At 36.9% G+C, this 25133-nt stretch overlaps 1 protein-coding gene across 4 annotated transcripts; it reads right to left on the reverse strand.

Annotated features, from left to right (window-relative positions):
* Nucleotides 1-6372: 6372 nt before the first annotated feature.
* Nucleotides 6373-24932, reverse strand: Btla (B and T lymphocyte associated). 4 transcript variants are annotated; one of them, XM_013028568.1, is made up of 6 exons: nucleotides 24597-24932; nucleotides 17037-17357; nucleotides 13118-13153; nucleotides 12312-12455; nucleotides 11061-11107; nucleotides 6373-7070 (listed from the first exon to the last, which is right to left on the reverse strand). In XM_013028568.1, the coding sequence occupies exons 1-6, from the start codon at nucleotides 24664-24666 to the stop codon at nucleotides 6795-6797; spliced, it is 894 nt and encodes a 297-aa protein (XP_012884022.1). In that variant the 5' UTR covers nucleotides 24667-24932; the 3' UTR covers nucleotides 6373-6794. The 4 variants fall into 4 exon arrangements, with proteins under 4 accessions (XP_012884022.1, XP_012884021.1, XP_012884023.1 ...); XM_013028567.1 differs by having other exon boundaries at nucleotides 12312-12473; XM_013028569.1 differs by lacking the exon at nucleotides 13118-13153.
* Nucleotides 24933-25133: the final 201 nt, after the last annotated feature.

Below are 25133 nucleotides of genomic sequence, written 5' to 3' on the forward strand. Positions count from 1 at the left end.
TTAATATTAACATTCCCTTTTCATGTTATCATGGTTGATGTTTGAGTGATATAACTTTCTGTGTTCTTTAACTATTGATCTTATTAAATTTAAAGAGTGTCTCATAAACTGTCTATAATAGGGTCTTGTTTTTTTTCCAGCCTGACAAATTCAGACTTCAACTTAGAATCTATATTCCTTTTCACTTAATGAAATTATTTATATTAAGTTTACACTTACTATCTTACTATTTGTTTTTTATTTACATTTCCTGTTTATTTTTCTTCTTTCTTCTTTTTTTCCGTTAAGAACATAAACATAATATTCTGTTTTATCTGTTTTATCTGTGAGTTGTGGGGCCTGAACTCTGAGCTAGGTACTATGCCTCAGCTCTTCAGCTCAACACTAACACTCTATCACTTGAGCCACAGCGTCACTTCTGGTTTTTTCTGTTTGTGGTGCTGAGGAATTGAACCCAAAGCCTCATGCATGGGACACAAGCACTCTACCACTGAGCCATCTTCCCAGCCCTTCTATTTTATCTTTAAGTGGCTTTTAACCTTTGCCTCCATAAAATTTGGGAGTGATTTATTCTATGGATTCCAGTTTATAGCCTTAATTTATCACATTTTATTGCATGCAACATATTTGCATTTACCAGTCTTACATTCTTTATCATTGTCATATACTTTTTTTTTGCCAGTCCATGGGCTTGAACTCAGGGCATAGGCATTGTCCCTGAGCATTTTTTGTTCAAGGCTAACACACTACCACTTGAGCTAGAGTGTCACTTCTGGCCTTTTCGTATATGTGGTACTAAGGAATCAAACCCAGGGCTTCATGCATGCTAGGCAAGCACTCTACCACTAAGCCACATTCCCAGTCCCCATTATCATATACTTCACATTCTATGATGTCCACATTATTTTTCCTTCAGTCATCTATCTTAGACAACATAATAGAATTGTCTTTTATATTTACTTACATGTTTCTCATTTCTGATCATTTTCATTCTATTGTCAGGATCTAGTTTTCCATATGTATTGTTTTCCTTCAGCCCCCAAAATATTTCTGAAGTATTTGATTGATGCATCTTACTTAATGACAACTTTTCTCAGCTTTTTTGTTTTTGGTTTTGGTTTGTGTGCCAGCTCAGGCTGGCCTCCCACATGAAATCCTTTCTCAGCATTTTTTATGGTGGAATTGCTGGAAAGTACCCCCTCATTCTCTGCACGCATCTTGAAATTACTTCTTCAAATATATGTATATATATATATATATTTTACCCTAACCTTACTTAGTCTCATCTTCTTCAGAGGCTAAAGTCTATGATTATAATTAGATAATTATATTCCTTGGAATGGTTCCCTTAGATCTAATATGTTATTTTCTCTGAATGCTCTGACTCACACTTGAAAATACTTTATGTAAGTCTTGTAATCATTAATGATAAATGTGAGTCCTCTTTTTTATTTATATGTATAATATACAAAGAGACATGAATATGTCTCTGTGTATGCCTATTAATGTGATCATGCTATCGATGTGTTGTATCTACTACTAATATTGTTTTTTGAGACTCCTGAAATGCTTTAAGATACTGTTGACAGTTAAAATTCACAAGAAGCAGTTCATTTTACAAGGGAAAAACAAACAGATTTGCTCATTTGAAATTTGTTCTAAAAGCTTCTATGGAATCAGATGTCACAAGGCCAGCATATTTTAGAGTTGTCAGCTAAATGGCCTAATGAGGATGTTTATTTACCATGTGGGTTTTAGCAAATGGGACACCCTTAAATTTTCTGAAGGGTACTATGGCTTATTTCTAGCTAATGGGAGATGGAACTTAATGTGAGCTACAAGTTTGGTTCAATAGTTTTATTTCTGGGCACCCCCTTACTCCTTTATCACTGATCCTATTGTGTTGGATTATGTAACATCGAACCACCCAATTATAATGATTTGTTTAGTTTCTATTTCTTCAGCTGTTCTATAAACAGTGGTCAGAGAGAAATAGACTCTTTCCTAACCATGTAACTTCAGAATCCAGAAAACTAGTAGGTAATAGCAAAGGGACATGAATTACTTTCTGATAAAACTTTGCATATGGCTATGCCCTGACTTGATTTGGAATAGAGTCTGATTTTTAAAGATCAACATCTATAACTTGCTTTTGACTTGCAAATTGATTTCTAGCACAGAACTTTCAGTTCTCATATTCACAAGCTTAGTACAAATCTCTGTTCTATAAAACAGTCATATTTTCTTTTTTCACTTGCCATTTTTACTTTCCAGATGGGGTGGTGAAGCCCTTCCTGTACCTTCCTAAAATAGAACTTTCCAAATTAGTCTGTCTACAAATATATTTTGGTTTCCTGCCACACTTGACTTGGGATAGAGAAAGATGTATTCAAAAGGACTAAATGGATTAAGGGATCTGCATACAAATCATTGGAGAGTCTTGCTAAAATTAAGGTTCTTAGTGTGTGAAGCCTGTGAGTTTCATTAACACTGTGCTCCCAGACATCCCTATGCTTCTGGGTTGTGGAATATCTTTTGAATAACAAAGAAGTGATACACTTACTACTTCCCAAACACATTCATTCGTTCAAAGTTACTTAACTAATAGTTAATTTAATATGTATCAAGCACTGGGCTATAAACAGGAATCTGACATAATCCTTGCCCTTAAGAAGCCAAAAGTGAGCATTCTACCACTTGAGCCACAGCACCACTTCCAGTTTTTTGATGGTTAATTGGAGATAAGAGTCTCACAACCTTTCCTGCCCAGGCTGGCTTTGAACTGTGATCCTCAGCTCTCAGCCTCCTGAGTAGCTAGGATCCCAGGTGTGAGCCACCAGCACCCAGCAAAATTATATTTTTAAAAAACTCACAAAATTCAATATGACCATGAACAGCCTGAATTAAAAATGGACAAAAGTCTGAAACAGAGGTATCAACAAAGAAGATACACCGAAGAAGATGCTAAATAAGTGTATGAAGAGCACTGGAAAATGAACATCATTTTCCACTAAGAAACAAAACTCATATCCACACATAGACACATACAAGAATGCTTATAGCAATTCCATAATTACCAAAACTTGGAAGCAAATAAGATTTCCTCCAATAAAAAATTATGATACAGCCAAATAAAGATTGGTTAATAATAACAGTACAGCTTAGTTTAGTATTTTTTGTTTGGTTTTGGGTTGTTTTTTGTTTTTGTTTTTGGTCAGTCTTGCAGCTTGAACTCAGGGTCTGGACATTGTCCCTGAGCTCAAGGCTAGAGCTCTACCACTTTGAACCACAGCATTTTCTGGTGGTTAATTGGAGATAAGAGTCTCACAGACTTTACTGCTTGGGCTGGCTTTGAATCTCAGTCCTCAGATCTCAGCTTCCTAAGGAGCTAGGACTATAGGCATGAGCCACTGACACCTGGCCTTGGTTCAGTTTTAGTGTAAATACCACTATGGTACAGGATGCTAAAGGTAGAGGCTGTGCATAGTGTGAATGGGGGATATGAAAACATCTATATGCTTTCTGCTTAGTTTTTGTTTTTTATTTTTATTTTTTTGGGTCCAGTCATGGGGCCTGAGCTCTGGGCCTGGGTGTTGTCCCTCAGCTCTTCAGCTCAAAGCCAACTCTCTACCACTTGAGCCACAGTGCCACCTCCGGCTTTTTTCTTTTTGCTTATGTGGTGCTGAGGAATCGAACCCAGGGCCTCAGGCATGCAAGGCAAGCACTCTACCACTGAGCCACCTTCGCAGCCCCAGTTTTTGTTTTTTAATGATATTTTAGTTTCTTTTAAAAATCTTTTGTTATTATAAAGGCGATGTCCATAGGGATTACAGTTACATAAGTCAGGTAAACAGTACATTTCTTTTTGGACAATGTCATCTTTCCTCACTCTCTTCCTCTGCTTAGTTTTGATGAATCTAAAACTTATCTTTAAAAAGTCTGTTTCTCTTTCTGTCTCTGTTCTGTCTCTATCTATCTCTATATGTGTATATGCACATATATATATATATATATACTCTTATGTTACATATGTACCATAGATACATAGATATGTGCTCTCTCTATATTCTATATATGCATATATATGAAGATATGCTACATTATTGAGCTAGAGAATCTATTATGGGACCTACATGATCTTGCTTGGTACACAAAACTGATTAAGGCAAAATATCACAAAGTTAGTCACTACTTCAAGATTTCTCAAATAGCAGACATTGGAAAACATAAATATCACCTACATTGCTTTGAAAAGACATAGATGATAGAGCTTAGAGTTTCTGAGTCAGGATTTCTGAGTTGGTCATCTGTGGGTACACAGGTCCTTCAGGTTGTCTTCATGTGCCATGAAATTCAAGAATCAATTCTACTGTTCCACATACTTTTTGGTACAAAAGTTTGTATCAAATTGTTTACGAGAAAGTGTCAATGAATGCATGTTACTTTTGGAAAAATTGACAAGCTTGAAATTCATAGAAAAGTGCATCTTACCTGTAAATCAAAGACATAAACATAGATATAATACTAAAATAGATTCATTCAGGGAAATATGCATACATCTCTGGTACACTTTATTAATAGAGACAAAAAGTATAAATGAGTTGTGATTTTTGACAAGCATGGTACAAATATCAGCATAAATTATTTCTAAGTGAAATCATAACATTATCCTTTATTGTGAGCTATGTTAAGATTATTTTAATCACAGTAGATAGAAATTACGTGTTTTTTTTAAACTGGAGACCATTTTGAAAGAATTGTTGAGCTTTGTATGTTTAATCTGATAAGAGCTGTCCACATCCTCCCATATTTCCTGTTTCTATTTTTAAGAAGAAAACAAGCAGCTATTCTAGCGTCCTTTTTGCATAAATTGTCCACAAAAGCAGCCTGACTGAAAGAACTAATTTAGAATTGAATTGGTTGGTTAAAATTCTAGGTGTTATGATATTGAACTGGATCCCTAACAGTGACTCAGAAATAATATCTGCAGCCTTAAATCCTAGGAACTAAAGATAATCTGAGTATTATGGAGGAAAATCTGCATAACAAAACTCTATTTTCATATTTTTGTGGCTGCGTTCTCTGTTCACATTCCCATTTTCATTTCACACATTCTTTTACATTTTACTGATGATACTGGGGCTTCAATTCACAGTCTTGTATTCTCACTCAGCTTTCTTGCTAAGGGATGATTCTCTACTACTTGAGATACAACTCTACTTCCTGCTTTTTGCTAACCAGCAAAAAAATGGAGATAAGAGCCTCTTGGTTTTATCTGCCTTCACTGTCTATGAACCAGGATCCTCAATTTTCAGCCTCCTGAGTAGCTAGAAATATAGGCATGAGTCACTGGTGCCTGGCACAAATTTTCTTTGTCTCATCTACTGTAGTATTTTGCATTTCATAAGCAAACTGAAAAAAGAATATCAATTCGATAAATTTTTTGTCCCAATTTCTGTAAATTCCTTTTTATTGCTATCCACTAACATACACGTGTGCATACATATCTACATGCATTCATGCACATACATGGATCACATTCATTTGTTCAGCAGCTCTTATGTGTGTTCAAGCAGGTTCTAACTTTTGCTTTGTATGAGGAATTATTGCATTATTTGTTTAGTAGCAGCTTCTGAGAAGTTAGCTTCTAGCTGCTGAATAAAGTTATAGGATATTTCTGAAATAATTAGACTCAAGTACTCTGTAAATTCAGAAAATATGAAAATCTTAACTTTCCTCCTCTAAAGTAGCTGCAACATCAGCATTTTAAAATGAATGAATATAAACTGCAAACCTTATGGTTTCTTGGAATTCCTTCATAAGAACAGCAGCACTGTACAGAAGCTAAAATGTTGCCCCCTATTGACAGTCAACAACTCCTTGGCCTCTCCTCCATGTCCTTACTTGCTCTTTTCATTTGCTATCAGGTAAAACCATAGGCAGCTGATAAGTTCAGTCTGCACTTGCCTAGTTTCAGTGGTTTTATATTTATTCAGATCCTGTACGTGCATCAATCCAGCAGCATTATGTCATATTCACTTACTCTGCTCATAAGTAGATTGTACATTGATTTCTCCATTAAGATCTAATTTACTCCTCAATCTAACAAGGGAAAAAATGATCACATTTTCCAGGTATGGAGAAAACTTTTTCCCATATCCAATTAGTAGATCCTATATTCCACCAGCTGCTCTTTCCACTTTTTCCCTATATCTAGTCTAAAGTTCTTTCTTTTATTTTCTTTTCTTTTTTGTCGGTCGTGGGGCTTGGGCGCTGTCCCTGTGCTCTTCAGTTCAAAGCGAGCACTCTACCACTTGAGCCACAGCTCAAGTGTATAAGAAACAACAGCTTGTATATAAGAAACAGCAGCTGAAGACTGATGGGGAGTTTCTTATTATAAAATAACAATCATTTCTGTATTACAATTAGTCAAATTGAGACTTTTTTGTAGTGAGTGTTCTAGATAGCACAAACCCCTCTTTGCTATAAGTCTGAGATAAAAACCAAAGCGAATAATAAGTGTTCATGTTCAGTAAAAATTTGATTAAGTTTAAATGTTAATGTTCCTCTTCTAGTCATGCTATGAAACAGTTCCAGAGAGAAGATTTCTTGTTAAATGTCTCCCAACGAAATTTTCAGGAGAGATTTTACTCCATATGAACACAGAAGCCCCAAGCCACCACCATGAACCACCGGAGTCCACACATTAAGGACTGTTGACATCTTGCTGAGGTCAGACAATGACGACGATTTGCTGGGCAGTCAGCGATCACTGATGGGTATCAGGACCAGAGTTAATTCCTCACGCATATGGATGCGTATTCTGTTGGTGCTTCTTGCACATCTCGTGTCTGTCTTGTGTTCCTTCCAATGATGGAATGGTTCAGGGAAGCATAAACAATGCAGTGTTTGTTTTCCTCCAGTCCTCGGTTAGTATTAGCTTCAAGCTCTTCTGAAAGCCTGAACAAGGGATCATTATTATAAATTGCACTTTCTGATGGCAGTGTTTTGGAATTTTGCCTGGTGCTCATTTCAGTTTGCTCGATGCTAAGGGGCTGGGGAACATCAGCCTGTAAGATTTTTTTAAAAAGGATAAACAAGGACATGATAATACATATTGATTAGTAAATTATGAATGAAAAGTCTATCTACTATCCCTCACAGATGCTTCAGCTATCCACATAGTTAGCAAGTTTGGAGACTCACTCCGTTCCAACAAAAGAATTATTTTGTGCCAGAGAAGGCTTTTTAATCCCTTTTCAAGATAAAAGCAAATTATTGGATAAGCAATAAAATCATCAAACAGCTTATAACCCAGTGGGCAATAGTAATATTGTATAAACTAAAGTAATTAATCATAAAGTAGGGGGAAAAAGTGAGGAAGAAAGAATTTTTAAAAAATACTATGAGTTATCCCAGGCAAATTGTGATGTCAGATCTGGAATTAGAAAACTGGTACCAGTTTTGGAGGGGCAAAGTTTAGCTAAATTTCTGAAATCTTATTCTGGTTGTTATTTCTATCCCAAGAAAATTCTTACTTTCAGATAGTGTCAAATATCACGTTTCTTACAAAGAAATATACTTGTTGACACTAAAAATAGAGGAGTCTTGATGTTTTCTCATTCTTTTCAGTTGCTTGTTAGTCATTCCTGGCTGTAGGAAGAATAATCTGCTAGGTAAAAGTGAAGACACTATGATCAAGATGTGTTGTACTGATCCATTGAATTGAAACTTCTTTGTATCACTACTTAATAATAATAAAATAAATAAAAACTAAAAAATGAAGATAGTAGTTGTTCTTTTTTTTAAAAAAAAACGTAATCTCAATTTTGCCAGTCAATTTAGATCCTTAAGACTTGACCTTACTCCTTTAACTTACTAGTTTTTACATAATGTTTGACAACCTACAGACCCCTCCCTTGTCTGTTGTATCTTCACTGCAAGCTTGTCTCCCTATCCTGAGGTAGTGAGAACTGAGGTATTTAGTACTCAGCTGCTAATATGGCTCTCGCCTTTACACAGAAGAGCCTGTCACATGACCTAATATGCATCCATAAATCCTCAATATGTAAATCCTCAATAACACAATCCCTCTCTTGAATTCAATCTGTCCTAATCAGTCTATGGGTTACCTAGTTCTCTTCCCAAATATGTTTCATTTTCATGTAAAATTTTCTAAGAATGGACAGAATACTCCACACCTGAAGCTCTCCTGGAACTCTTTAGAAAGTGGTGGGTAACATATGGTGGTAGACAGATACACTAGACAGAATATGACAGAAGCAATCCTATATTGTATTCCTATGGCACTTTACAGTGTATAAAGCACTTTAAACATACACACATACACATATATAATATATATATAATTCACTTTTCATAAAATTCAACCTTTTAAATGTACAATTCAGTGATTTTTTTTTAGTACACAAGCACGTTTATATTTTTCCAACTGCCATTTTGGAATCAGATTTTAAAGTGGTTGCTGAAGGGTCAAAAAGAAAACATGAATGCTTTTGAAAGCCTTAGAGGTTTGCTCACAGGTGTAGGCTGCTTCACAATGCATCAAGAATTGAAAATCCAACTTTTCTGGCACTTTATCAATACCCTGTGGACTGCGAAGATGGGAGGATTGACCAGTCTGCTCTTGGCACTGATACATCAGTGTCTTTGCAAAATTAGCAACTTCCCTGATTTGGGTCAGTTTCCCACCACGAGGCTTATCCAAGGCCTTTTCTCTAAAGGATCCTGAGCTGTGTTCTCCCCTTCCCCCTACTGTTATAAAAGCCTCAATCCTGTCTCATCTCAGGGTGCACTCACTAAGTCTTTAAACTGAACTTGTGTGTTTTGGTTTGCACCAAACAAGAATGAGTTTTGCTTCAGGTTTTTTGTGTTGGGTTTTTAAAAATTTCAAATTTGTTCCTGATTTTTGGTTCACAGTTCATACCATGTTTTCATTTTCTTTTTCTTTTTTTAAACATAGTTCCTTTCTCTACTTTGGATTGCCTCACTGTTTCCCACACAAGTTTCTTCTTCAGAAAAATTTAGCTGGGAGTGGTAGTTCATACCTACAATTCTAGCTACTAAGGAGGCAGAAATCAGTAAGATCTCAATTTGAGATCTTTTGCCTCAGTAGAGAAAAAATGTTACCAGGAACCCCAAAAAACAAGTTGGGTGTGATGGTAAATACCTGTTATCTCAACTATTTGGATGGAATATATAGGAGTATTGTGGTCCTTGCAATGGAAAATCCAGACAATAATGGAAGCACATAAAACACACACACACACACACACACACACACACACACAAAACAACCAAAAAAAAAAACAAATAAAACCCAAAGTGTTTCTGAGAGTATGCCTCTCAATAGACATATTGCCAATTTAACATTGACTGAAACTTCCACTTTTCAATATCACCAAAACAAAAAACCTTGCAGGGACCTAATGTGGCATCCTTTTGATTATTTTCTGAAATGTTAACATAAATGGGGAAAAGCTTCAAATGTCTGTAAATGACAAAGACAACTAAAAGGAAACTTCCCCAATAATCATATACACAGTAAAAAAAAACCCACACATGTGTGCATGCATGCACACATGTTCAAGTATGTGCATGAATGTGTGCCCAACTCAGCTCTGGGGCTTGAACTCAGGGCCTCTGGCTCTTCCTCAGTGTTTTGTTTTGTTTTACGCAAGGATGGCACTCTGTTATTTGAGCCATACTTCTACTTTTGGCTTTTTGTTGTTTAACTGAATATAAGAGTTTCAGACTTTTCTGTTTGGGCTAGCTTTGAACAGTGGTCCTTGGGTCTCAAGGTCCTTGGGTCTCAAAGGCTTCAGGTCTCCATAGTCTCAGGTCTGAATAGCTAGGATTACAATCATGAGCCATGGGCACCTGGCTAAAACCCCTTTTATATTAAACCTCAAATAATAATTTGCCTAACTTACATAGGAATAAATATGACTACAGTTTAAACCAACCTATGGTTTATTTGCTTAGTAAATTACATTGTAATTTTTTATACTTTCCCAGTTCTCACATTTGATGGTGACAGAATCTAGTTCTATGGTTCTATGGAATAGGGAACAATTATACTTAAGAAAAAGTTCCTTTTTGAGAAAACAAATCATTATCACTGAAAAGATGTTTAGTAAATATTAATACAATCTTATCAAAGTAGACATCCTTTGCTTGGTTTGAAATTTGGTATGCAATGCTGGTTGCCATTTAATATGTAGAGAGAATTATTGGCTAGAACTTTCTCTGGCATTTTTGTAATTTTCAATAGACGTATTGTTCATTTCTACTTCTTTCTGAAACACAGCGCACATACAAATCAAGTTCCTTTGAAGCATCTCATTTATGACTATTTACATTTAATTTTTAAAGTTCCCATTTTTCACAGATATATTGCCTCATCTTGCATTCTAATATCACTACAACTCTGAATCAAAAGGAAGTTTAAATGTATTCCCAAAATATTGTAAAAAAAAATTCTCTACAAAGTGCCCTTTTTTCTCCTTGGCTAGTCTCTTCCTTAATGAGCCCACATTCATCCCCAGGAAATTCTGCATAGCAACTAAGCCTGGGGCAGGCCTCTATCTACTGGGATGTTTCATGATGAAACCTAGTTATTATGATCGCGTTATGACTTATTGTGATAAATAACCCACAAGTGAAAATGTTTTTTAGGTTCATTGTTCATTGACACCCTACTATCCTGCTTAAAAAAAGAAAACCCTTTAAAGTAATTTTGTAAAAATAAATGAATAATCAGAAGCCACATAACAGGCAAGGGCTGAACCAAGAGGATTTAATACCGTTTCCAATCTGTTTCACAAAGAACGCTTTGTTTTGACACTTAAAAGAGCTTTGCTATGTGGAGAGAGAGGGAGAGAGAAAAAGAGAGAGGGGGGAGTGTAAACAGTATCTGCTCATCGTGTCATATAAGCGTATTAAATATATTTAATGCAATATGTATGTGTATATACATATATCCATGTGCGTATGTATGTATATAATTGTATTTGTCTTAACAGATACATCGAACATACCAGGTCAATTTCCCTGCCTGTTGAATCTGAAGTCTTCTTCTGTTTCCCTGGAAGACAAACAAAAAGAAAGTAATTAGGAGAGAAGGAGACAGGGCTGAACCACCTGTACCTATCCTGCCGTATAACAGTGGGCATGCTCGGTTTGGTTCTTGTCTGTTTGCCTTGGCTTCCATGCCACACCCAGAGGAAGGGGAAGGTCATTGAGTTGAGAAGGATGGAAGTCTCTGCTCTGGGCTATTCCAACTCAATGGCAGACATGGTCTTGTCACATCCATAGCCAGGTGCCTAGTCACATTGGAATGGGATAAATTAAGATACACATCCCAACATCTTTTTTCTGAAGTTCTGAGAGATGTTCTTTAAGTCTTGCACTCAACTGAGAAATTGTGGAAAGAGGTGCAGAGTTATAAACTCAGAGTCCAGTTTGTAGATGATGAAGGTTCTGCATTCCAGAAGCCCTCACTCCAAAACACCAGAAGCACCTCTGCCCAGACAAAGCTTTCTCCCGTGACAACTATTTAAGGGTTGCTTTGTCTGGATCATTGATAAGCCATATCTTGTCTGATGTTGGGGAAAGAAAGGATAAGAAGACATGAAAGGAAAGGAAAAGCTGACGTGGGCCAGATCAGAATACTCTGTGCATTCTTTGCTTTCTGTGTTTAAGTGTTTGGTGGTGAGACTGGAGTAATATTTTCAAAAGGAGATAGGAATTGTTTTCAATACATCACACCTTGCCAAGCATAGCCCAACCCACATTTTTTTTCAATTTGACATTGTTCAATACTCACTTTAAACATTTATGATGGCAATAGAAAGTATATACATACACACATAAGCATGCATCCTCTCAAAGGACATTGGTTCTTTATTTGGATAGGCATGATGACATTTAGTTGTGAAATGTAGGTGGGGGGAGGTAGGGAGATTAACTCAAGTCAAACATGTGGACCCAAGAAATTTATTTCAGCCACCCTTTCAACCCTGAGATGCAAATAAAATGAGAAAATACCACAACTGAGGAACTGAGTGGAGCATGTCTTGTGGCAAGGCATGCCTCACTGTAGCAGGTGGCAGTCCAAATCAATCCATTTGGCTTCTTGGTGGAAATGAGTCACAGGCCAGGAGATCATTATCCATGGCTTGTCACAGAGATCAGAAAAGAAGACAGTAAAAACCAATGGCTCTTTTTCTGTCCCCATCTAAGGAACTCAAAATGTGTGACAGAGAGAGGCAAGAGAAACTGGAACCCACCTTGGTTCCTTTTCAGGCCACAGATCAGGCAGAGACAGGCAATGATGAGTAGTGGCAGTGCCCCCACAGGAAGCAAACTGTGAAGCAGCCATCCCCTGTGTGCCATCTCTTCTATGGAGGGGGGTCCGGAAGTATTGGTTATATCTGCAATGTTAGTCAATGCTAAAAGTAGTTAGGGGAAACAGGTGGCAATATCCAGAGAGGGTTTTGAAGTCATGAAATCAGAGGAAGGCTGGCCAGAAAGGCTGGTTGTGAGGAGAGCCCAGGAATTCTACTAAACTATACTACACAGAGCTCCCTCCCTCACCACAATGAATTATCCACCTTAGTAAGAATGCACATGTGGAGCTTTCATACACACTTATACATACAAGTGTATTCTGGGTTATGATGGAAGAATTATTCTTTATTCTGAGTTACTGTTAGCACAACCTGGAGAGGACTGAAGTATAGTACTCCATTATGTGTGTGAGTCCTCATCCCACTTAGATGCTTAGCATTTGGAGGTCAGGAGGCCATTTAAGCTGGCCATATTATACACAGTTTGGTAATTCGGAATGGTAAGCACTCTCATACTGTTCATGCTGCAGCTGCTGTTTGGGTTGGGCGAAGAGCCAAATCATTACCAGAAGCAGCAAACATAGCTGTCTTGAGAGGGAGAGGAGCTACATACCAAACAACAGATAATAAATATAATACAAATAAATACACACAATTCAGAGTGTATAAATACACCCAATTATGGCGATACAACTTCTATTGTGTCTTCTAATCACCAATTTTGTTTGATTTATTTATTTACTTACTAATTAGAGGTCGTTCTGAATTATTTTGAGACTGCTCTGCAATTGAAAACCAAAAAAAAAGAAGAAGAAGAATTGAAATTAGTTGAGAATACAGTGAAGTGTCCACTTAGGTATGTTTAACATTAAAGCTAATCTCAGAGAGGACTTGGGGATCTGCACACTAACAGGGAATCCAATAACCCAGTCCCAAAGTCATTTTGCCTAATGGAGCATCACTTTGAGACTATGAAATGTTTATTGTCAGGCCCAAAGAAACACTCTGTGCAGACAGCATAATCTTTATCTATCTGCTTTTCTTTCCTCTTTCCCAGGAAGGACACAAGACCACTTGAATGGCCTGCCGCAGGGAAGGTGTACTTTTAGTGACATCCTGGGTGTTTCTTGTGAAACAGATGGAGATTATGTCTGTCACTGTCTGCTTACTTCACACCCACTTTCCAGTTCAGATAAGGTGCTCTCCAAACCCCTAATCAGAGATAGACCCAAGGACAGGTGAGGAGAACAGAGTTGCAGGCCAATGAATGTTCCATTTCTGTCCTCTTGTCCCCCAGGATTTTGATTTCCAAAGTGCTTTTATTCATTTTGGGAAATTATTGCTTTCACAAGGGCATCCAAAATCCCTACTATGGGACTAACTACTATGTCACATACTTATACCAACCCATTCATATATATATATGTGTGTGTGTGTGTGTGTGTGTGTGTGTGTGTGTGTGTGAGTGTGTGTGTGTGTGTGTGTGTATGTATGTGTACCAGCACTGTTGTTTAAACTATGGGGCTCATGCTCACTTGGCTTATTCATTCACAGCTATCACTCTACCATTGAGCCAGAGTTCTACTTCAACCTTCTGCTGGTTTATTGGAGAATCAGTCTCAAGGATTTGTCCTCCAGAGCTGGCTCTGAATGTGTGATCCTTAAATTTCAGTCTCCTGAATAGCTGGGATTATAGGAATGAGCCAATGGTTCTGGGGAGGCAAGAGAATTTTAAAAAATATTATCTCCAAAATTTACATATAAAATCATGGCCTTTAAACATGTTTATGCATTTCTTTCCTAGCTTCATAGTTAGTTAACTGAGCAATCCCAGGATTAGAAGGAAATCCTTCTTTTCCCTTTCCCTGTTATCTTTGTTTTCATTGCTTCACTAAAGGAAAACCCACACCCATTAAAATCAAACCTAATTGTTAAATAATGTATCTAACTTTTGAAAATAAAACCAGAGACAACTCCAATAAATATGATTGCTGTTTTCTGAGGCATTGTAATCTTTTCTTAAGACTTAAAAAAAGGGCACATATTTCCACATTTTACAACAGTAGAAGGAAACTTGATAAGGCACAGACCTTATGGCATTAAAATAGACAGACAAGAAAAATCACTTTCACTAGGGTAATCTTGGAAAGCTTCCTTTCAAACTTGGGTATTGAAGGAGTAGACAAATGGATGACCAATGAGTGGAAGAGACCTGGGAAACAGAAGGCTGTAGACAGTAACTGACAGATTCTGGGTGGAACCTAAAACAATCCAGAGAGGTACGTGGGGATAAATAGTGGAGCCCTTTATATATTCTGGGCAGTACTTCCTGATCAAATGTATGTATGCCTTGCAAATATGTTCTCATGCTTGTAGGTTGGCTGAAGGCATTTCCTCATAATGCCCTTTTATAAAGAAAAGTTGTAAATTTTTATGAAATCCTATTTCTTTCGGTTGTTTCATGCTTTTGTAATCCTATCTAGAAAGTTATTAGCAAATGTAAGTTTGGGAAGACTTGAATGTAGATTTGTTTTGTATGTTCTTTTGAACGTAGATTTGTAGTTTCATATAAATGTAGGTTTATGGTTTTATTTCTTATTCTAAAATCCTTAATGCATTCTGATTTGTTTACATATATTCTAAAGTAAGGGATTCAAATTCTTTTGTATGTGAATATATAATTTTCCCAATACAATTTGTTTGAAGGATATGAGCCTTTTTTTGGTGTGGCTTTTCTAGTGCTGGAAACCAAATCTAGGACCTAGAATAAGCTAGGTAAGAGCTATAACATTGAGATTTATTCCCACTTGCTACTTCTTACTAAGATTCTTCTTTTCTACATTAAATGGTCTTGACATGCTCCTCAAAAATTAATTGACCATATACATTTTATTCTATCCTATCAATTCAATTGCACCAATGTCTGTGTTCACCCATATGTCAGTTCCATATGGTTATTAGTAGTTTTATACTAAGCTTTGAAATAAGAAAGTGTTGTTCTCACTTTTTAAAGATTTCTTTGGCGATTCTGGATTTGTCAATTTGATATGAATTTTATGATAAACCTTCCCATTTTTAGGGACAAAAAGCTATTGGGACTTTAGGAGAAATGACACTGAATCTGTAGATCATCTATAGTATCATCTTCAGAATAGTAAGTTTTCCAGTCTGTGATCATGGAATGTCTATATTCATTTATATCTTCTTGAATCTCTTTTTTTTGCTCTCATGCTTTTTTTGTCTATGCAAAAGTTTTGTACTTTGTTGCTTAAATTTATTTCTATGTATTTTATCCTGTTTTATTTTCCAGTCCTGGGAATTGAACCTAGGAAATCACAAATATTAAGCCAGTACCCTACCACTTGGGCCATGCCCCCACTCTCTATGTATTACATGGTTTGTGGCATAGGTATTAGAAATTCTCTTAATAAATTCTCTTAATTTCCTTCTCAGAGTATTCATTACTTGAGTACAGAAGTACCACTAATTTTATACATTAATTCTTGAATCCTACAACTTTGATGAATACAAGTATCAAGTAGTTTTTTTAATGAATTTTCTAAACACAAGGCCATGCCACTTTTGATAGAGATAGTTTGCAGTGTATAGTTGATTTTAGATGCTTTTTATTTCTCACTCTTACTGCTCTGGCTCAGACTTCAAGTTGAATGGAAATGTCAAGTGCAGGCATCCTTATCATGATCCTGTTCTTAGGAGAAAAACATTCAGCCTTTTTTTTTTGAGAGGTCAAATTGGGGTGTTTATTAGGAAGCTGGTGACTGCAAGTGGATGCATGTCTCCCCCAAACTTGCAGCCTCAAATACACTTAATACTGTTAGGAAACTGAGCCATGGGGGTCATAGAATAAAGAAAGAGCAGGAAAACAGTCTCAACAAACCTGATCAATTTTAATGGAGAGTTGAAGAGGGACACCATGGTGACAGGAGACACAAGGCATGGTGCCAGCATTGTCTTTCACTAGTGAACATAATGCTGAATGGAATTTTTAATCCTATTTACTCCCCCATTTTTACTTTTTCCCATGCTTTGCTGAGTTGGCTTTCACCAGTTTAACCTTCACCTGTACTTTCTAAACTGTTAGATCTAATTGGAGGCCTCTGGGGAGGATCTGGGGAATCAGCCAAAGCCCTAACTCTTCCCCCAAACTCATCGGTCAGGCTATCAGTATGTTGCTTTCTGGATGGGCACACTGTAAGCTACTAATGAATGTGCACTTATCCAAGCATTACAAACAGAATTTTTTATAAAGAAATTAACAGAAGTTAAAGACAGAAAAATATTTTTTAAATTAAAGAAAAAACAAGGACAAAGAATAAAAAGCTAAAAGCATTCATATTTAGTTCATGTTTTTTAGTTATTTCAATGTACTTTAGGCGTTACCACACCAGTTTTATAATTCCCAAAGAACAATAACTATTACTACATTTTTCTCCATTCATATATATATATATATATATATATATATTATTCACCACCTTCCTTTACAAACTCAAACAGAGAGCCATATGGACTTAGAGGTCTCATTTTGTGAGATGTGTCAGGTTTTTGATCAATATAGGAATTCAGTCTCTGACTCAATTATTTGAGAACCTGGATCTTCTCTTTCCTGGAAAACAATAGACACTCTGGGAGTTGAGAACTCACCTGTAACATTTATGACTATTGAGTGGCTTGTAATCAACTGAGAAGAAAAATTCACATAACAACGGTATGACCCATTGTCTGTAGGAAGCACTGAGTGAAAATGAAGGCTGAAAATGGAAATATTCTTCTTTTCTTCCCAACTTGTGTGTGACGAAACTTTACTCCCAAAGGGTAAACAGTCACTGCCACTGAACTTGCACCAACTCACATTAGGTCTGCTAACACAGTATTTCACAGGGCATTCCATTCTAAACTGATGTCCTGCAGTGACATGTATTAAATGTCTCTTAACATAAAGTTGAATTTCACATGACTCTTCTCCTGAAAAATGAGACAAAATAAAAATCAAATCTGCTCTTTTGCAAATACTATATACTAATGCAACAGCTCCTGACAAAAATTCCTCAAGAATCATTTACTAGCAATTAACCCTCACTAGCCCACCCCCACAAAAATCAAAACCTTCACTAGTTCAGTGTCTGATACCTAACACACATATAATATTTCATTAAAAAATCAAACAAATTTAATCCTTCCAACAAAAACTAGACATATACTTATTATATAGATAAACAGATAGACAGACAGATGGGCAGACAGATTCTAGCTCTGATTTACAGATGAGGAAACTGAGCTAGTAAAAATTTGCCTACAGAAATGTGCTAATTATTAGAATTAAGATCAGGATTTTTAAAGTCATACTGAAGTCTATAATTCTCTATAATTCATTAATCTGTGGTACTTCAGATTTTCTATTACCAGCTCTGATATTACATTAAGTAAAAGAGAGAAAAAAAGTTTTTTTTTGTCAGTCATGGGACTTGAACTCTGGGCCTGGGCGCTGTCCCTCAGCTCTTCAGCTCTAGGCAAGCGCTCTACCACTTGAGCCACAGAGCCACTTCCAAAGAGAGAAATTTTTGTACACAATCATTTCCCCGAAACACTTGGCTTCAGGAATTGTCTTTTCTGTTTTTCAGTATTGTTAATACTGCATTGCAGTCTTGTCTGTAAGTATTCTGTGTTGGAGACACACAACTTGAGCTAGTTAGTCAAGGACAACTGCTCCATCTCTTTTGGAATTTCTGTATATTGGTCAGACAAAACTGAAAGTCTGCCTCTCTTTACTTTGGAGATGGGAAATTTTTCCTGAAACTAAATCTTACAATCTATAAACAGTTAGTAATTGCCAGGAATACAAAAAATAGCACAGAAAAAAACTTTAATTTTCTATTATTGAACAAGTTATGTCATGAAAATATTCAACTTATCAGGAAAGCTGCCTTGTAACTGGAACATCTCAACTAAACTTAAGAGCCAAGAACAATGAAAAGAGAAACCTGTTGGAGCCAGATGTGGCTCAGTGAAAGACAGCCTGCCTATACACGGGACACACACACACACACACACACACCCCTTCTCTAAGTAGATGGTTATGCCAGTCCTAGGGCCTGAACTCGGGGCCTGGGCACTGTCCCTGAGCTTTTATGCTCAAGGCTAGCCCTCTACCACTTGCGCTACAGCACTTCGGCTTTTCTTGTATATGTGGTACTGAGGACTCGAACCCACGGCTTCATGCATGGTAAGCAAGCACTCTACCACTAAGCCATGTTCCCAGACCCATCAGGGCACTATCCTTGAGCTATTTTGTTCAAAGCTAGTACTCAACCACTTGAGCTACAGCTCCACTTCTGACTTTTTTTTGAGTGGTTAACTGGTGAGTCACCATCATGGACTTTTCTGCCTTGGTTGGCTTTGAACCATGATCCTCAGATCTCAGCCTCCTGAGTAGCAAAGATTACAAGTGTAAGCCACCAGTGCCTGGTTTATTTGTCTTTGGGTTTTATATGTTCTCTACTGAGAACAATGTTCCACTTTATTTCTACACCCTTGCCTGCATGAATCTTCTTTTTATTTACTTCCTTATATTTACTAAACCTTTCACTATAATTTCTGTTAATAGCTCACTAACTTCTGCTTAGAATAACTGAACTTTGAGTTTGGAGGAATCTACCATGCCCAATGATTTACTTATCTATAACGGTGTCAAGACTTCAAATTAGTTCATGTTAGGACTTCCTAAATTTAGTTGGCTTCAAAAACTCAGTGTAAAATTGAAAGCAAATTAAAAGGTAAGTTATAGGATGATGTTTTCCAAAACTTTTGAAGAGAAAGGGTAAGATAGTTTGCTAATAGGAAGTGTCAGTAATACAACATGTAGATGTGGTTAAGATTTATGACAAACAAGCCAAGAGGCCAGAGACAGAAAAGCCAAGTGAAACTATATAGTTTATGAGCATATAACCTGAGCTAGATCTGTGGGAAACAAGATGATTATAGACAAAGACCTTTCATCTTCAAGGATCTGACTATTTCATTGTAAAACAAAATTACCTAATAATAATAAACTGGAATAAACTTACAATCGACCACTCTTTTTCTCTTCAAATTTACCTGAGCTTGAAAAAAGGGTTCACAGAGAACTTATATGATAGCTGTTAGGAAATACAAAATTAAGACATGATGCCTACCTTTGTAGAATTTGCTTTCTAATGGGAAATCAAGGTGCATAATGACTTGGAGAATAATGCTATAAGTAGGGAGAAACCACTTATGAAACCTGACCTACAGACCACTTAGTGAACCGTCTTTTGAGAATCAGAGCATTGACAAGGTATTATGGAACTGAGGAAATGGAGAGACAAAATTTCAGGTCCAGAAATATCATGGCCAATTCAAGGAATGGATCCACAACTGGATCATGGTTTTCTGAAAGTGGCATACAAGACAGTTTTAAAATAAATGGAGCATTCATACACCCATTATAAATATACTCACATTCATTTTAATGTGGTTGTTTTGAATGCTAACATATTAAACAAACTTGATGTAGCCACCCAATCCCAACAGTCTCCAATTCTTAAAAAAATAAAGGACTGAACTACAAAACAGGAAGTTCTTAATTTGCTCACTCCAACACAAAGATAAATCTGATGGCACTTCTCAATAAGTGACTTCAAATCATTTGTAGTCTGCAATGCCTGTTTTACTGAAATGTATTACCATTCCATTTAACCAAAACACTGTTGCTTGATGCCAGTAGCACCATTCATCATGCCTTCCAGTTCTAGTATTCAGTGACTATAGGCTTGGGAGAGGTGCACAGTTACCATACAGCTGGCTGTTAGTCCTAACTACATCACTGACATATAGTAAAAATTATGGATATCTTATAGCTCCTAAATAGTCTTTGTTTTTATTTTGTGCTTGTCCTGAGGCTTGAACTTGAGGATTGGGAATACTGTCTTTGAGCTGTTTTTGCTTAAGGGTAGGGCTCTACCACTTGAGCCACAGCTCAAATGCAGGATTCGGAGGGCTTAATTGAAGATAAGAATTACATGGACATTCCTGTCCCAGCTGGCTTCAAACTGCAGTCCTCAGATCTGTGTCCCAAGTACCTAGGATTACAGTCGTGAATCACCAGCGCCTAATAATTTGTACTCTGTTTCACTGTTTTAAACTTTAAATGCAAGTAAAATGAAACAGAGCTATATATAGTGACAGAAGTGAAACCACACCCATGGTGCTGCATTATTTTTTATCTAAATGGACAGCCACAGGTCAGGAATAGGTAGCCCAAAAGACACTAGGGTGGACCATACCTTAACTAAACTCAAGTGATTCTAAACATTATGAATTTATTCTTTGAAAGGACATGGAATTGATTTCATAGGTGTCCAGCACAAATACATAGCTGGGAAGTTTTTAATTTGCGCATGGAATATAGTTTTTAATAAAGGATAAAGACTGTAAATATGCTCATTTGAAAATTACATACATATTAATAGAACTAAACAGTAACATAATGAGGACATAACTATTAAAACTTAGACCAAAAATATTTGGGGGACAATAATTTAGCACTGACATTGTTCTGAACGTGTTGTGTATGGTGACAATTACAAATACACAGTAAAAGCAATGTACCTTCTTATTGCTCACAAACCAAAAGTGTGGCCATTCAAGTGCCCACCACAATTCAGAAATGTGACAATTTTTAGTGCAAAGGAGAGTCAGAAAATTGTTCATATCATCTCACAATTAGATTGTTAAATACAACAAAATCTCTTAAAGCTTTCAAATCCCAAAGTAAGAGATATCCCTTCTATCTGTGTCAATTAAGAAAAGCCTTTGGGGGGAAAGATGAGTCTCTTCTTATTCCCAGACCCATTCTAGGCAAACGGCCCTCTTCCCACAGACATAATTAACACCAAACATACTCTCAGTAGAATCCCCATACTTTTCTGTGTGATATGCCCCATACCATTACAGCTATGTTTACATTCACACATTTGCTTTCTCTCTGGTCTACCACTTCCTATTGCATGATACCTCTGCAAAAAGAGGAGACAGCCTTAGAAAAGTTGAAGGGGAGAGACATCATGTTTCCTGAGGCTCATGAAGAAAGCCTTTTCACAATGCTACTTGTGCTTGTCCATTAAGGGCAACAGGGTAGACACAGCTGTGTCTTTTGAGAGGTTGCACCGCGGTTAAGCATCTTAAAATATCCTGTAGTGGTTAACTTCTAACCACTGACAAAAAACGAGACATTCAGCTCTTCAATGTGGCAAGACCTGATTTATGTCCACTCAGTGGTGGAAATTCAAATACTTACTAACTGATATTCCACAGTCATCCAAACTGGTTCATCAGAAAGGAATGCCAGTAACAGACAGCAACCTAGTCTAGAACCTTCCTCCTGAGCAAGTAAAGTTATAGGATTGTGATTTGGAATATTTTGTGAAAGTTATTATTCCTTTTTTTGGAGATTCTATAACTTGATTATAGCTATTATTGCAAGGAAATTCCCAACAGAGTCACCATCCCTCCACTGAAAAATTCCTACAAATGGTTACGCTTATTGAAAAAATTAATGACAATGGTAAGTTCAGATAGTTTATTTTTGAGCTGACATTGATAGAGATGAACACAGATATGTAAATAATTTCCTGGAGAACTAAAATTGTTACTAAATGTATAAAACATCTGTAATTTTGTTACAGTGGCAATATTTTACTTTCATTCAGAACGTACTGTGATAGACAAGAAATTAAGCAAACCATTGGTTTTACCTTTTTCTACTATTATGAACTCTAAAGTAAAGGCAAAACTCACAGATAATGGAAACTAAATAGGAAAATTCCAGGTAGAAAAGACAATAACTTTTGACTTCAGGGTCACAATAGAGGACACTTCTTAAATAATTTGGGGTGGGGGATAGAGGGAGAAAAATGTAGGCATGTGTAACAATGTTTGACAAGAAATGTACTCATTACCTTACTTATGTAAGTGTAACCCCTCTGTAAACAACTTTACAACAAAATATTTTAAAAAATAAATAATTTTTATTGTTATTACCAAGGTGATGAGAGGGACTATAGTTACATAAGTCAGGTAAAGAGTACATTTTTGGGGGGGGACAATGTCACCCTTCCCTTACTCTCTCCCAGCAGAAATTCTTACGATGGGACAAAGGAAACAATGATAAGTTCAAGGAGTCAATTCAAAGCTGTAATCAGCATGAGGATTAATCTGTTCATGACTTTAATCCAGGAAATCCTGAAACTGAAGAATCTGCTTCTAAACATTTTCATAAATAGCAGACATGTTTGAGAAAACACCACATAAGTATTTTGCATTTAATTGATGACACAGCTCTTTCTCACATATCCATAGGAAAAATAAATGAAGTCATGACATGAGCCTGATAAAGACACAGTACTACAAAACTTAAATTGCAAGGAATAATAGATTTAAAACATCATCGACCCTGGAATGTCTGTTTCAACCCAAGTCAATGGCCAGTTTGTGTAGACCAGTATCATCTGGGTGAGATGAGGAGTATTGCATTTACAGGTAAATCCATCAACCATACTGAATATCACAATTAAGAAGAAAGAACACAGAGAAATGTAACCAATATCTCACACAGTGAGTGGCAAACCAATTCTAACTAGCAGGTGTATTTTTGGGAACACTAGGCTACAGCACATTGGGAGAAAAAGTGTAAGTAATGCTACATACCAATTACAGGATAACATTAAAAAACACTTCCCTTATTTCATACAGAACAGTATATAATAGAGCCTTCAAACTGGGATACATTCTGTTGAATAATTTCTAACTCTAATTGTAGCTATGTAACTGACTGTGAGCATCTGATCAAAAGTTTAAAAACATCCTCAAGTCACCCATTTAAATACCCACTCAACTTAATATGCCAGTGGCATACATCTGTAAACCTAGTTACTCAAGAGACTGAGATCTGAGAATTGTGGTTCAAAGCCAGCCTGGGTAGAAAAGCCTATGAGACTCTTCTCTCGAATTAACCCCCCAAAAGCTAGAGTGGAGCTGTGGCTCAAGTAGTAGAGCACTAGACTTGAGCAACAGAAGCTCAGACAACAAACAGCACCTAGGCCCTGAGTTCAAACCACAGAACAACAACAACAACAAAATACTTGGATGACTGGAGACATTTTTACTTTGGATCTGGTTGGGTGACATCTTGATATCATAGAGTCAAATTCCAATCTACAAGTTCTAGACTTTAAGATGACATTTCACAGGACCGCAGTGATTGCATTTTATCATTCAAAACATTAGCACAAGAACGGATAAATATGTGCTTATGAAAAGCAATAAAAGAACATATTTGAGCTGGGAGCCAGGCCCACTCCTGGAATCTTAACTACTAAAGAAGCTGAAATCTCAGGATTGCGTTTCAAAGCCAGCCCAAGCAGGAGAGACTGTGAAACTCTTATCTTCAGTTAACTACGAAAATCTTCTACTGATCACTCCTAGGCCTTCTTCTCCCTTTATAATATACACCTCCTGTGTCAAGGTAAGGGAACAAGAGTCCTCAGAGAAAGGAACTGCCATTTTTTTTTGCCCACATATAGTCTCAAAAAGGATGGCCAAATGTCATTTATGCACAACACAAACATTCCCGTGTTCGCTTTTCAGCTCATTAGGAACAATGTGAGTTGCTCTGCTCCTAAATTTCTCATTTAGTATTCTCAAGGCGCAAACCGCACGGAAACAAGCATAAAGATTTAGAGACAACATAACCATGGAGACAGATATAATCCAAATTCATCACCACCTGTCCTGCCTAAATGAGCACTTCAACATTCTGCTGGAGTCATTTTAGAAAGAACATGCTATTTATTCACCTTCAGTGTGGAAGTCAGAAGGCTTTTGCCTAGTAGTACGGATAAATTTTTACTTGTTCTATTTATGTCTGCTCAATGCGCTTTTCTAACTACAACCAAAATTTTAGGGACATTGGCCAACTGATGGGTAGTATCTATACTTAACTATTCAAGCAGGTGACTACCATTTCTTAATTTGGTTTAGTCCTATAAGGTCTAACTGCTTGATTCATCTGTCAGTACCTACTTCGCAAAAAACGTTGTACCTTACTAAGTCTAAGCAAAGGACAAGCAGTGCCTCCATGACCCCCTAGGACATTAAACTAGAAAGAATTCTACACAATTGCCTTACCATCGATGCTACAGATGCTCAGATGTAGGATTAGGAAGAGAACCCCAAATGATTTCCCAGTTCCAAACATGGCAGGCAAAGTCTTCTTTCCTTGAATATGTCAGAGATAGAAAAAGCATCCCTTTTGCCCTTCAGTTCTTCAGAGTTGGATCAGGGTCTCTACCAGAATGGAACATAAGAGATAAATAAAAAAGAGGCGAGCTGCAGGAAGGGGACAGGAGAAAAAGCCAGAATGACTTTATGCAACGAAATGAACAGGCATTAAGTCTTCTGTGGGTTTTGCCTCAAACCCCATTCGGCAGAGCAGCTCAGTCCTTAACTTCTCCTTCCGCTCTGCCACGGTTCATGCCCCACTTTGAGGTTTTTCTCAAAGTGAAACAAACAACTAGACTTTGAAGATAGCCGAGTTGTTACAGTCTTCAGGTTGAGATTTTAATCAAACCAAGGTGAGGGAAATCATGGTAAAAGTACCCATGGTATGTATACATACCCTCTTTTCACAGCTTGTCATTATGAAACTTTTGAGTAAAAGATTTT

The sequence above is a fragment of the Dipodomys ordii genome, unplaced genomic scaffold (genome assembly GCF_000151885.1).
Source record: "Dipodomys ordii isolate 6190 unplaced genomic scaffold, Dord_2.0 Scaffold111, whole genome shotgun sequence".
Classification (NCBI taxonomy): domain Eukaryota; kingdom Metazoa; phylum Chordata; class Mammalia; order Rodentia; family Heteromyidae; genus Dipodomys; species Dipodomys ordii.

Excerpts from the sequence above, each read along its gene's own strand:
- Btla (XM_013028567.1), bottom strand. The coding sequence starts at position 24,666 with ATGTTTGGAACTGGGAAATCATTTGGGGTTCTCTTCCTAATCCTACAT. Across the intron at positions 12,474-13,117 it reads TTCAGAACGACCTCTAATTA|CATTGACTAACATTGCAGAT; the intron begins GTAAGTAAATAA and ends AACTACTTTTAG. Across the intron at positions 11,108-12,311 it reads TGGCCTGAAAAGGAACCAAG|GGAAACAGAAGAAGACTTCA; the intron begins GTGGGTTCCAGT and ends TTTGTCTTCCAG.